A 13,248-nucleotide genomic window follows, 5' to 3' on the forward strand; every position below is an offset into this window, starting at 1 on the left:
CATGGTGGTGGCTGCAATCACACGACCACAGGGCTGGAAGAAGAAGGGGTGGAAGAAGAAGAAGAAGGGGTGGAAGAAGAAGAAGAAGGGGTGGAAGAAGAAGAAGGGGTGCATCTCCTGCAAGCCCTTGCCCAGGCAGGGTCACCTGGAGCCCCCAGGCCGTGTCCAGGAGGGCTGTGGGCTGGCCCAGGGCTGCCCTGCTCGGCTGCTCCAGGGCTCTGCTCCTTCCGTGGGTTCTTCCTCACGGGATAACGGGATATCCTGAGTGGGAAGGAACCCTAAAGGATCACCCAGGGCAGCCCCCAGCCCTGCACAGACCCCCCAGCACTCCCACCCTGTGCCTGAGCATTGCCCAAGCTCTCCTGGAGCTGTGGCAGCCTCGGGGCTGTGCCCATTCCCCGGGGGGCCTGGGCAGTGCCAGCACCTCTGGGGGAAGAACCTTTCCCTGATATCCAACCTAACCCTGCCCTGACACGGCTCCAGCCGTGCCCCCGACTCCATTGGGATGGAATTCCAGCGGTTCCGTCCCTGTTCGGGCCCCGCCAGGAGGAGCCGGGACGGCCCTCAGCGCTGGCCGGGGCGAAACGCGGGCGCGGCGCGGCCCCTCCCGGCCGCCGTCGCGCTCCGTCGGCCCCGGCCGAGGAGCGGCGGAAGCGGAATCGGCGGCGCGGCCGGGCACGCAGGCCCAGGGTTGCGGGGCCGGGGCGATGCCGCTGCACCGCTTCCCGCCGCGGCTCTGGGCCGCCATGCGGATGCGGGAGGGCATCTGCGCCCGCCTGCCGCAGCACTACCTGGCCTCGCTGCAGGACGACACGCCGCCCACGCCGGTGCACTGGGAGCCGCACGGGCTGCGCTACCGGCGGAACCCGCGCACCGGGCAGCGCGAGCGCGTGCAGGACGTGCCGGTGCCCGTGTACTTCCCGCCCGCCGCCAACGAGGGGCTCTGGGGCGGCGAGGGATGGGTGCGCGGCTTCCGCTACGCGCGCGACGACAAGGTGAGCGCTGCGCCCTTCCCGGGCCGGGCCGGTGCCACCGGGGCTCCCCCGGGACAGCCCCTGACGGCCGCGCCGTGCCCAGCTCTCCACCAGGCTGCCCAAGACGTGGAAGCCGCAGCTGTTCAAGCGGCAGTTCTACAGCGAGATCCTGGACGCCACGCTGACCATCACCGTCACCATGCGCACGCTCGACCTCATCGACGCCGCCTTCGGCTTCGACTTCTACATCCTCAAGGTACCGATTTCTACATCCTCAGGGTACCGACTGTACATCCTCGAGGTACCGATTTCTATATCCTCAAGGTACCGACTTGTACATCCTCAAGGTACCGATTTCTGCATCCTCCCGGGCTGTGCCCGCAGTGCCCTCAGCCTCAGCTGGCAGGCACCAAGTCCTGGAATCGGGCACAGACAGTCCCAGCTTGGAATAGACCCCCAGGGATCACCCAGTCCCACCCCTGGCCCTGCACAGACCCCCCCAACACCCCCACCCTGTGCCTGGGCACTGTCCAAGCTCTCCTGGAGCTCTGGCAGCCCCGGGGCTGTGCCCATTCCCTGGGGAGCCTGGGCAGTGCCAGCACCTCTGGGGGAAGAACCTTTCCCAAAATCCAGCCTGGCCCTGCCCTGCCCAGCTCCAGCCATTCCCTGTCCCTGTCCCAGGGATCAGAGCTGCCCCTGGGGAGGAGCTGCAGCCCCCCCTGAGCTCTGCCCTCAGTGTTCTCTCCTCCAGGCCAAACAACTGCTGCTGTCAATGCTTTAGCCCAGCTCTAATGCTCCCAGCCTTTAATTCCCTCTTGACTGCAGCCCTTGATACAGAAACTCAGAGCTGTGATCAGATTGTCAGAACAAATCCAACAGATCTTTCCCCACGTGTGTCCTGAGAGCCTGTGCTGGCTGTGGGTGAGCTGGCAGTGCTGGCACTGTGCTGGGCACTGCTGTGCCCCCCTGGCAGCTGCTCCCTGACCCTGAGAGCCTGTGCTGGGCACGGCTGTGCCCCCTGGCTGCTCCCTAGCCCTGTGGGAGCTCAGGGCACAGCGTGTTGGGGTTCTTGTTGCCTGTTTCCCAACTTCTGGGACTCTGGCTGGGGGCTCCCCTGTTTTGGGAGACCCTCTTGGAGCAGTGTTGTGTCAGAAAAGAAACACGCTGGATTTTTTTGGTCTTCAGGTTCTTGTTTATTATTATCTTATCTAGAGTTATTTTATCTATCTTACCTAGAGTTTTGCACACTGTCCACACCAGGCTCAGTGCACTGGAGAAGCACCACAAAAATGGCCAACAATCTCTTGTGACAAGGTCTTTTCAAGCTAAATTATCAAATTAAGAGCTGACACCTAGATTATTTCCCTTTTAACCCAATAACTGATTCCCAAAAGCCCACAATGAGGACTTTCCCACCCAATTACAAAATGCCACCCAAACCCATGGAGAAGAAGGAAGAAGAAGCATGAGGAAGAAACCCAGGATGACGCCCTGTGCCCTCCATCTTGCTTCCATCCACAACATACTAAAAATCCCAAAACCTCAATTTCCCACTTAAATAATACACCTACACTACTCTCTATAATCTACTTCACACCTTAGTGGATTCTGTTCTGTTCTGGAGTTTAGGAAACTTTCTCCATGAATGAGGCTCAAAGTCAGTGCTCCCCTGGGGGTCAGGGCACCCCAGAGCAGACAGGGAAATATTCTCAGTGCCCTGGGTTTCCACAACAGGGAATATTTCTCTGTCTGCTCTGAGGGGTTCTGACCCCCAGAGAAACACTGCCTTTAACCTTTGTCCATGGAGAGAGAGGGCTTGCAAGGCTTTGAGGTAGAGTGGAGTCTGCCAAAGTGTGAAATAAACAATAGACAGTAGTATGGTTTGTCACTGAGTGAGAAATTCAGGTTTTGACATTTTTAGTATAGATGTAGACCAAAGCAAAATGGAAGATCTTGGGCATTGTCTCTGTCTTCTTCTTCTTCATCTACTCCGTGTTCCACAGTGTTAGTAGCACAAAAATAATTATGTGAGTGTGAAAAACGCCAATCACTTGTTTTTAAAATTTTAAAAGATTAATAGTAATAAAATGGTTGTAAAAATAATAATATAATTAAAGTAATAAAAATTTGGACAATTTGGATTAGGACAATATGAGACAATAAAAACAGTCATAGACAGGCTAGAGTTATAGACAGGCTAGGTACCTTTTTCTGGGCAGAAAAGAAGCAAAAGAAGCCTGAAAAAGGACACACATTAACAGAGGATTAACCCTTAAAAACAACAGCCTGTTGCATATTCATACACCTCACACATGATGCATAAATTCCATTCAAACACAGGATTCTGTCTGGTCAGTGTCAGCTTCTTCCTCTGAATCCTGACAGTGTCTTCAGGGCTGAGCAAGGCAGGAAGGAGTTCATTTCTCCTGATAATGGAGCAATAAATTCTCTTTCTCTGAAAGATTCGGGTGTCCTGTGGCTGCTCTCTCACTGCGAGTCCTTTCTTTTAAAAAAGTATCTTACATAGCACAGTTTCTATTTTAACATTGTTATAACCTAAAACTAGATTTAACACACTACTTAAGAAAATTAATACAGCATTACTTTCTAACACAACACATATAATATTAATTTTAATATTTTCAAAAAGCCAATCATAAAATCCACATTTTTCACAGTGAGGAAAACCACAATGCAACGAGACGAGAGATGAGCTATTAGTAGAAAAGTAAAAATAACATATGTTTTAAGAGTTAATTAGATGAAACAGCTTTAAAAGACCTTGAAGCTGTACATCTTATAACCACTTTGCAGTGGTTATAAGATGTACCTGTGTGCTGAGTCTGGTACAGACAGTGTGCCAAAGCTTTAGACGAGATAACAATAAACAACAAGCCGAAGACCAAAGAAGTTCCTGTGGGTCTCTCTTTCCTCACGCCAAACTGTTCCAAGAGGGATTCCCCCCAGGCAGAGGGTCAGACACCTGTGTAACACCTTTGCAGACCCCCAGGGCTGACATGTGCTCCAAGCTGGGCATGGACCTGAAGAGGACGATGCTGCTGCGCCTGGCCCGGCGCGACCCCGCGCTGCACCCCGACGACCCAGCCCGCAGAGAGGCCGTCTACGACAAGTACAAGGTGGGCTCAGCTCCTGGCCAGCCATTCCTCACGTGCTTCTGCTCAAGAGACAGGGGCAAATGCCAAAAATAAATCTGTAAAAAATAAATTTTTAAAAATTCTCAAGGCCTAACGCAAAGCTCACATAATATATGTCTATATACAGACCTTAAGATAAGTGTGGTGGTGTGAGGTCCCCAGGACAAGGTGAGAGATGAGAATTTGACTCCATGTTCTCAGAAGGCTGATATATCATATCATATCATATCATATCATAATATATTATATTATATTATATTATATTATATTATATTATATTATATTATATTATATTATATTATATTATATTATATTATATTATATTATATTATATTATATCATATCATATCATATCATATCATATCATATCATATCATATCATATCATAATATATTATATCATAATATATTATATTATATAATATTATATTATATCATAATATATTATATCATATCATAATATATAATATAATATAATATAATATAATATAATATAATATTATATTATATTATATTATATTATATTATATTATATTATATTATATTATATTATATTATATTATATTATATTATATTATATTATATTATACTAATAGAATAGATATAATATAGAATAATATATAGAATAATAAGATATAAGTATAATAATATATAGAATGCTATATACTAAAACTATACTAAAGAAAGAGAAAGAATACATCAGAAGATTTAACAAGAACTATTAAAAAAACCTAGTGACAGACTCCTCAGAGTCCGACACAGCTGGCTGTGATTGGTCATTAATTAAAAACAATTCACATGTTTGGATAAACAATCTCCAGACCACATTCCAGAGGAGCAAAACATGGAGAGGCTGAGGCTTCTCATCTTCCCAGGAGAAGAAATCCTGGTGAAGGGATTTTTCAGAAAATATCATGGTGACAAGATAAGAGACATGAGCTTAAAAATACCATAGAATAAGAAACATTGTTAAGAGAAATAGAACTAAAAACAAGTTTCAAAAGATAGCCTTACAAATAAAAATATACTAAATTTCTAAATTCTTTAGCAAAATAAAACTATGAAAAATACATTATAATACCCACAAAGAGTAATTTTAAATAATTCACTTTAAAGCATTTACAATATAATGTAACAAAAACTGATAAACAAAAAAACACTTAATAATTATAATAATAATAATTATAATAGTATTTATAATAACATTATTTATTAAATATAATATATATATTATACAATACCACCTAAACCTATGAAGGAGAAGCACTAACTTATGTTCTAAAACTTCTATCTTGTTTTATGTATATTACTGTAATCTAAAACTTTAAACTCTAAGTTTTGTACTATGTGATATTATACACTTCTATTTAAACTACACACTTATAATTTTGGTTCTGTCATTAAATTTTGGAAGTTTTCTCCACGGCCTCAGGTCAAATGCAGTGTTCTCTTGGGGGTCAGTGCCTGTGAGCACAGAAAGTCTGAAATTCTCAGCAGCCAGGGTTCCAACAGTGGGCAGAGAGAGGATTTGTATATTGCTCACCTGCAAAGACTGTGCTACCTTCTCCTTTCATCACAGGAATTTGTGATCCCAGAGGAAGAAGCTGAATGGGTTGGCTTGAGTTTGGAAGAAGCCATAGAAAAACAGAGGCTCCTGGAAAAAAAGGTGATTTCCTGAGGCAGTGCTCAGCACTGAGGTGTTGTGGCTGCAGTGCAGCTTCTTCATGGGCTCCAGGAGACACTGATGGCAGTGTGAGAGGGAAGGGAAGGGAAGGGAAGGGAAGGGAAGGGAAGGGAAGGGAAGGGAAGGGAAGGGAAGGGAAGGGAAGGGAAGGGAAGGGAAGGGAAGGGAAGGGAAGGGAAGGGAAGGGAAGGGAAGGGAAGGGAAGGGAAGGGAAGGGAAGGGAAGGGAAGGGAAGGGAAGGGAAGGGAAGGGAAGGGAAGGGAAGGGAAGGGAAGGGAAGGGAAGGGAAGGGAGAGATATCCTTGGGAGCTAGTGATGCTCCTCATCTGCTCTCAGAACTGGGGAAGCTCCTGAGTGCCCCACGCAGTGCCTGCCCTCTCTGAGGGAGGGCTACAGAGCTGGGCTGATGCTGTGGCACAGCAGATTGCCTTGTGCAGCCCCTGAATAAAGCCCAGTCACATCTTCCTCTGGTTTTAGCTGCCAGCACTCCCTGGGCTCCCCGTTGCACTTCCCCCTGCTGCTGCTCAGGTTCACTCCTTTCACATGATTTATTCTCTGCTTTGTTGCAGGACCCTGTTCCCCTCTTCAAGGTGTATGCTGAGGAGCTCGTCAGCCAGCTGAGGGAGCAGCAGCAGGCAGTGCAGAAGCAGTAGAAGGAAGAAACCTTGGCAGCAAAACTCTGCTGCAGAGAAAGCAGTGGGTTCAGGGGCTCTGCTGCCTCAACCCGGCTGCTGGGGAAGGGACCACATGAAAACCACGTTGCTGAAGTGCCATGAGAGCCTAAATTCAGTGAGGACCTGCTCCTCTGGGCTGAGGAAAGAGTTTCTGTGCTGTGGCTCTGAGAGTTCTTGTCAGACCGACTCGGTGTGAATCTTGTGCCTGTACAAGCAGTTGGCTGCTGTTGAGAGCCCACCTGTGATACAAAATACAAATTTTGGTATCAGGAAACTTCTCTCTGATACTTGTTTTATTTGTGTGTTGTAGCAGGGGCCGTGAGACACAGTGTAACTTAGATCAATCCCCAGCTTCATCCTCCTGAGGTGGTTGTGCCCCAAAGTGTGACCCCAAACCGCTGGGCTGAGCTCCCCAGCACAGCTCACTAACCCCTGGGTTACAGCCCTGTTTGTGTTGCAAGTTGGTGACTTTTAAATCTTATTTTGTAAAGATGTAGCTGAATTGGGTGTTGAAGTCTTTGCTGCTGTCTGGCAACAAGGGACTGCAAAGCACTTGCCATAATGACAGGCTGATGAGCAGCACTGGGAGTCCCTGGTGCTGTCTGGAAGCTTTGTGGTGGTGCAGTGAGTTTCTGGGTGGATTAAAATCAGCCTCTGCCCTTTTCCCCTCAGCTCTGAGGTGAGGGGCAAGCACAGAGCCTGCAGGCTGAACCTTGTGTGGCTCATTTCTGTGGAAGAGACTTTGCCTTCCCCCTGTCTGGCACATCAGTGCAAGTGCACTGCCTTGGTTTGTGATAAGGACTGATAAGAGAGAAACTGGGCTTGTAGAGCAGAGTGTGGCTCTGCCCTCTGTGCTGGAATGGAGCAGGACCCCAGGGCAGTGGGGATTGGCAGTGCCTGCAAGGCTTGGGGGTGGTGCAGAAGCAGCCACTGGGTGAGCACAGAGCCTCACAGGGCAGTGCTGGGGCTTGGGTGAGGGAGGTGCTGGACTTGAATGGGATCTGAACAACAACATTTCATGAAAACCAGGACAGAGAAGGGGCTGGAGTCCCCATAAGGGGTATTTGAGCCTGCAGAGGAGCCTGGCACAGGCAGGCAGGGCTGGCTGGGGCTGCCAGGCAGGGCTGTGCTGTTTTTGCAGGGGCACAGGGGGAACAGGCTGGGTGGCAGGAGCTGGGATGTCTCCAGCCTGCCTGTGTGTTCCATCCCCAGCAAGTCCAGGTTCTCAAGAGCAAACTGGCACAGAAGGTCATATTTGCCTAATTAATGACAGTGCAGCTAGGCCAGCACAATGACATTTGGTTATCTTCTCTCTCTGCTGCAACTGAGCTGAGTGGGAAGCTGCTGCCCAGCTCCTTGGGGACCCTGACACTCTGCCCTCGTTAGAGATAATTAGCTGGGACAAGCTCCTTGTTTGACAGCTCTGCTCATCATTAGGGCCAGCTCAGCTCATGCATTTTAATGCAGCTCCCAGCAAAACTCCAGCCCATGGCTCTGTCCTGGCCCTGCTCTGGAATGTGCCCGGGTGCCCCAGAGCTCCTGGGCGCTGAGGAGCTGCTGCTCTGTCCCAGGGGTGGCAGGTTCTGGCTCTGTGGAGCTTGTGTGTCCTCCCAGGGCTGCACCCTGACTGAGCTGCAGAGCTCTCACTGGGCACCTGCAGGATCTGCTGCCTCAGGAGAGCTGGGTGGGTGACCAGGGGCAGCAGGAGCTTTTGGGGAGAGCTCCTGTCCTGCTGGGGGTGAGGTTCAAGGGGGGCACTGCATGAGCACAGCTGGAGCTGCAGGAAGTTCTCTGGGGGAGTCTATTTGGAATGTGGTGAATTCTGATTTTCTGTCATCCTGCCTTTGTGAAGAAACCTTCCCCTTGCTCCTTTCCTTGCACCCATGTTGGATGAGGCCCAGAGATGTACTCATGGATTACTCTGCTGCCTTGAGGGAAGCTGCAGCCTCAGGGGAAGCAGAGTTGGAGCACACAGGGCTGCTGGGCACAGCAGCAGATGTCTCAAGGTGGGGCATGTCCCCTGTGCAGCATTTGGGGCAGTTTGGGCTACAAACCCCCCAGCCAGGTGGCCTTGAGGAGGTGGAGGAACAGCTCAGGGCTCAGTGATAGTCCTGTCCTGATTTTGCAGTGGAGAGTTTGGTGCTCCTTGAGGGATGGTTTTCCCTGTTTGGGTGGGCTCGCTCTGGCAGATAATGGTTCCTTTGCTGCCCTGACAGGGGGATTAGAGGAGCTGGTAGTTTTCCAGTTCCCAGGAATCCACAGATGCCACAAACCCAGGGTGCAATAGGGTGCTGTCAGCTTGAAATTCAAAATCCACCCCTGGACAGGAAAAGGGCCTGGCTGCCCAGCCCTGCTCAGAGCCCAGCACGGCCTCAGCCTTCTGCAAAGGGCACCAGGCTCTGCTGCTGGTCCAGAGCCAGGCACAGGCACGTGGAGCATGGGGAGGATCCAGCACCAGGCTGGCAAGGATGTGACAGCCCCAGCACACTGCCTGAGAGCCCTGCCAGGGTCACCTTGGATCAGGCTGGAATAGCAGTGCTTGGAAAGGGGAAAGGATGATGGATGAGAGGCTGGGAGAGGCACGTGTGCTGTGTCAGCCACCAGCACTGGGAAGTGGGACATCAATCCATCTGTTTAATTCACTCCTCAGGTATCAAAAGCATGCCACTCTCTTTAATAGTCCCAGCAAGCCACACATATGAAACTGCTCCTTGAAATATGAAATTTGGGCCCACCATGTTCCAGTTGTGAAGGAACAATCACCCCCAAACCCAACACTGCAAAGTAATAAAGCAGAGAAAAAGGTTAATTGGGAAAAAGCATCCAAGCAGGAAAGGCCTTGGGTGGGATGGCTGGACTAATCCTGTTCTTTGGGACTTTGTGGTTCTGAATTCTGGTGTTTGCTGGTATCTTGAAGCAATGTTTGGATTTTTCCTGTCTCACTTGTTATTCCCAGCAAGTCGCAGTCACTGATGCAAAAACCAGCTTGAGATTAAGGCTCTGCTTATCAACAAACATTTTCTTACCTGTTTACCTTCATGAATTAAACAGATTTTCCTTGTAAATTCCCAACAAAGCCCTTTGTATTCAGACAAAAGGGGTATTTGGGGAGCAATAGCACAAGCAGCATGTCCTTTCCTGCTGGTCTCAGAGCTGAGCCTGCCTTTCCCTCCTGGCTTGGAGGCTCTTGGTTTGGAATCACTGTTGCAAAGGGGTGTGAATCTGCCCAAACTTGGTGTCAGCAGAGGTCAAAATGTAGCCTGAAATCATCCCCCATCCTATGGCATTAATCAAGGAGACATGAGATTTAGAAACTGGCTTGGACAATTCCAGCAAACCCTTTCAAGTATCACTGCAGTGTTTGTTTTCAGATCCACAGGACTCAATTCCTTCCAGACAGCTGGTCTGGGATGCTCAGGCTGTTGGAGGTGGAAGTATGGGCTGTGCTTACCCCCCACAGCTTTGCTCTCTCCCTGGAATTTGCTCTGGGGATCAGGAAATGGCAGCAAATATCCTGGTGGATTTTTACCACGTGAGTGACAAACCATTCTGGATTTTGGGCATCAAGATGGAGCTGGACTTGGCTCCATCTTGATGAACCAACCTGGGTCTCATTGCAGGGGGAAGAACAGGAGCCCATGGGTAGTGAGACACACTGGCTGGACTTGAGAAAAATCTTCCACAGGAGGGTGGTGCAGTCCTGGGACAGGCTCTGGAGAGGTGGAGGTTTTCAGAAGGACAGGGTGAGGCCCTGGAGCCCTGCTCAGAGCAGGAGCCTGGGCTGAGACCTCCAGAGGTCCTCCCAAGCTCACTGTTCTGTGCTGCAGCTCCTCCCTGCAGCGCAGCCCGAGAGGAGAGGATGAGTGTGAGGAAGAGCAGCTCCAGGTGCTGGCTGGAGGGGAGGCAATCCAGTAGCTCTCCTCCCTCCCTCCTCTGGGCTATGGACAGCCACCCTCCTGCCTGAGCTCCTCCTGCTGCCACGTGCTGTGCTCTGTCTTCTCCCAGCCTCCCAAGGAACTGCCTGGAGTGCCAAACCATCCCCTCCAGGAGCCAGGGATGGCAGCACGGAGTCACTGGCCGCATGCTGGATCACCTGGAGCCCAGGGAAGCGGAGCAGAACCAGCCTGGCTCAGTGTGAGCATCCCTGGGGCTGCTCCCTGTGGCCAGCACAAGGTCCTGGTGGCTCTCCAGGAGTGACCACTGCCTTTTCCAGCCCTGCTGGCTCCTGACACACTGTTTGTCCTGGCCAGGGGACAAGGCATGGCCAGTGTGTCAGGGCAGGGCGGTGGCCTGGTGGTGGGAGGACTCTCCCTGGGCTGACACCAGCCTGCAGCCAGGCAGGGTCTGATTGAGCCTGAGCAGAGAGGGGGACAGGGGCATGGGGGCTCAGTTGTTACAGTAAGGAGTCATAAGAAAGAAAAAAAAAAAAAAACAATCAAAAACCAAACAAACAAAGAAACAAAAAGCTAATAAAATCTCCACATGCAAATGAATTGCCAAAAGCTCCCTGCCATGTTCCTGCCACCATCTCTCCTGCAGCTGTGGGCTGAGCTGGAGTGGGCACACTGGGCACACAGAACAGGGGCAGTTCCCTCCATTACCATCCCCTGCCTCACCCCACGGGCTCAGTTTGGGCTCCTTGGCTGCAGGAGGAGGAGCTGAGGGGGGTGGCCATGGCAGCTCCAGGCTGGCCACAGGGGCCTTTCCCTGGCTGGACTCTGCTGCTCTGAGCATCCCTTGCACACATTTGCAGGCAGCCATTGCCATGGTAACATGGAAATGGTGCTGGCTCAGGCCAGCCAGAGCACTCAGACACAGAAAATGGCATTTCTGAGGTGGGCTCTGCTCACAGATGGGGCTGCCCTGAGCAGCTCCTTGTGCCCTGGTGGCCCCAGGGATGTGTCCCCCAGGCAGAGGTGGAACGAGGGGGAGGGAGCAAACAGGATGGGACATGATAGGGAAAAGGGAGCAGTGGGAAGGGGATTTCTCTGCCAGTGCTCCAGGCATGGATGGGGCTGGGATTTTTGTTCTTCAGCCAGGTATTTATTCCCATGGAGATTGCTCAGACATTCCAAGGTGTTTTAATTTCCTTGACAGCCCTTTAAATTCCTTGTCAGCCCCCTCCTGCATGTCTTTGGTGGACTTCCCCAGGTGAGACTCGCCTGCCCAGCTGGATGTGAGGTGACTCTGCCCCCATAACTGTCTATGGCTGCTCATTTCATTCCTTACAATTCTGTCCCTTGACTTTTGAGGCTCCTGGAGGACCTGAGCTTGTTAAATCCTTCCCCCTAAAAGTCATGTATGGATTTGGAAGGTTTCAAGGGGTGGAAAGTCTTTACTCCTAACTTTAAGCTGCCCTGCTGCAGCTCTAGGAATGGAGCCTTGTCATGCTTTTCTCCCAGTGCAGGACTTTGCCATCCATGGGATTTTCTCCTCTTTCTCACACTTTATCCTCTCATTCTATCGAGCTTCAAGTCTTGCTGCAAGGCTTTTCCTCCAGAAGTCATTAGCTGTGATTCTTTCTTTTCACAGCAGTTCTCTACCAGTGTTTTAAAGTGTGGAACCTGTGTGCCAGCACCAAAAATGGAGGGAAATCTTGGATGCAGAGGATGTGCAGAGTTGAAAGTACTGTGAAAATCACTCATACCCAGACCCACGTGTCCTGCTGAGCTCCCTTCTCTACTTTGAATGCTGTGTCACCTTTAATTGGGGTTTTTTTTCCCCCTGTTTTCTGCATGATATGCTGAAGAGCAAGGTGAATTAAGGTCTTTGTAGGGCTCTGGGAAAGATACTTAGTTGAAGGTGTAGGAGCATCGGGGGGTAGCACGGTGGGGATGGACACAGACAAGAGATGTCTGCAGCCAGGTCAGGAACTTGGGGTTTATTGCAAAGGGCCTGGGGGCAGGGCCCTGCTGGGAGCTGCCAAACACAGCTCAGAGCAGGCTGAGAGAAGAGAGGGGGAGAGAGGATGGGAGGGTGAGAGAGCAAGAGGGTAAGAGAGCGAGGTTCCCATTCCAATACAATAAATCTTCTGTGCTGAATATTCTATTTCTCACTAACCAATCTAGTACAAGATACAAATCCTACAGCATTTTCATACAGCATATAAGAATCATTACATCACCATACTGTGTTACATTTTAAACTCTATAAACTCCTCTTTGGGCCCCTTCTGCCAAGCTGGCAGGGTCTGCTCTGACCCTTGGGCCTGTCTGCAGGCAGAGGGTGTTGTTTCATCAAAAGGGGATTACCTTCAGCTGGCCATGCCATTGTTTTCCAGTTGTTCAGTAACTGAGGTACCTCAAAGCTTGCTTTCATTTCAGTCTTGCTTATAGCTTCCATATTCTCAAAATCTTTTGCCAGGCAATCATATTGATAAGGCTTTCCCGTTCCAGCTTCCCCAACAGGAGGGGCTTGTGGAGCCCCTGTGCAGTGGGGAGCAGGGCAGTGGCTCCTCTGCGGGGGCAGCAGCAGGGCCCGGGGCAGGAGGGGCTGGAGGGCGAGAGGACCCTGCTAAAGGGAGCCGGCAGTGGCTGCAGCCGCGATGGCCGTGGCCGAAGCCGCGGCTCCGAGTGCGAGCCGGGAGTTGCCATGGGAACGGGAGCGGCCGGAGGATGCTCGGACGATGCTCGGAGGATGCTCGGAGGATGCTCGGAGGATGCTCGGAGGATGCTCGGAGGATGCTCGCAGGATGCTCGCAGGATGCTCGCAGGATGCTCGCAGGATGCTCGGAGGGCAGCGCGGGCTCGGCGCCACGGCCCG

The 13,248-nt window shown here is 50.7% G+C and overlaps 1 protein-coding gene across 1 annotated transcript; it reads left to right on the forward strand.

Annotated features, from left to right (window-relative positions):
* Positions 1 to 673: 673 nt before the first annotated feature.
* Positions 674 to 6,760, forward strand: MRPL28 (mitochondrial ribosomal protein L28). Its single transcript, XM_063171189.1, has 5 exons — positions 674 to 995; positions 1,078 to 1,230; positions 3,977 to 4,111; positions 5,708 to 5,794; positions 6,382 to 6,760. Exons 1-5 carry the CDS (start codon positions 708 to 710, stop codon positions 6,463 to 6,465), a joined length of 747 nt encoding a protein of 248 aa, XP_063027259.1. The 5' UTR covers positions 674 to 707; the 3' UTR covers positions 6,466 to 6,760.
* The last annotated feature ends 6,488 nt before the right edge of the window (positions 6,761 to 13,248 follow it).

The sequence above is a fragment of the Melospiza melodia genome, chromosome 18 (assembly GCF_035770615.1).
Source record: "Melospiza melodia melodia isolate bMelMel2 chromosome 18, bMelMel2.pri, whole genome shotgun sequence".
In the NCBI taxonomy this organism is placed as follows: Eukaryota; Metazoa; Chordata; class Aves; order Passeriformes; family Passerellidae; genus Melospiza; species Melospiza melodia.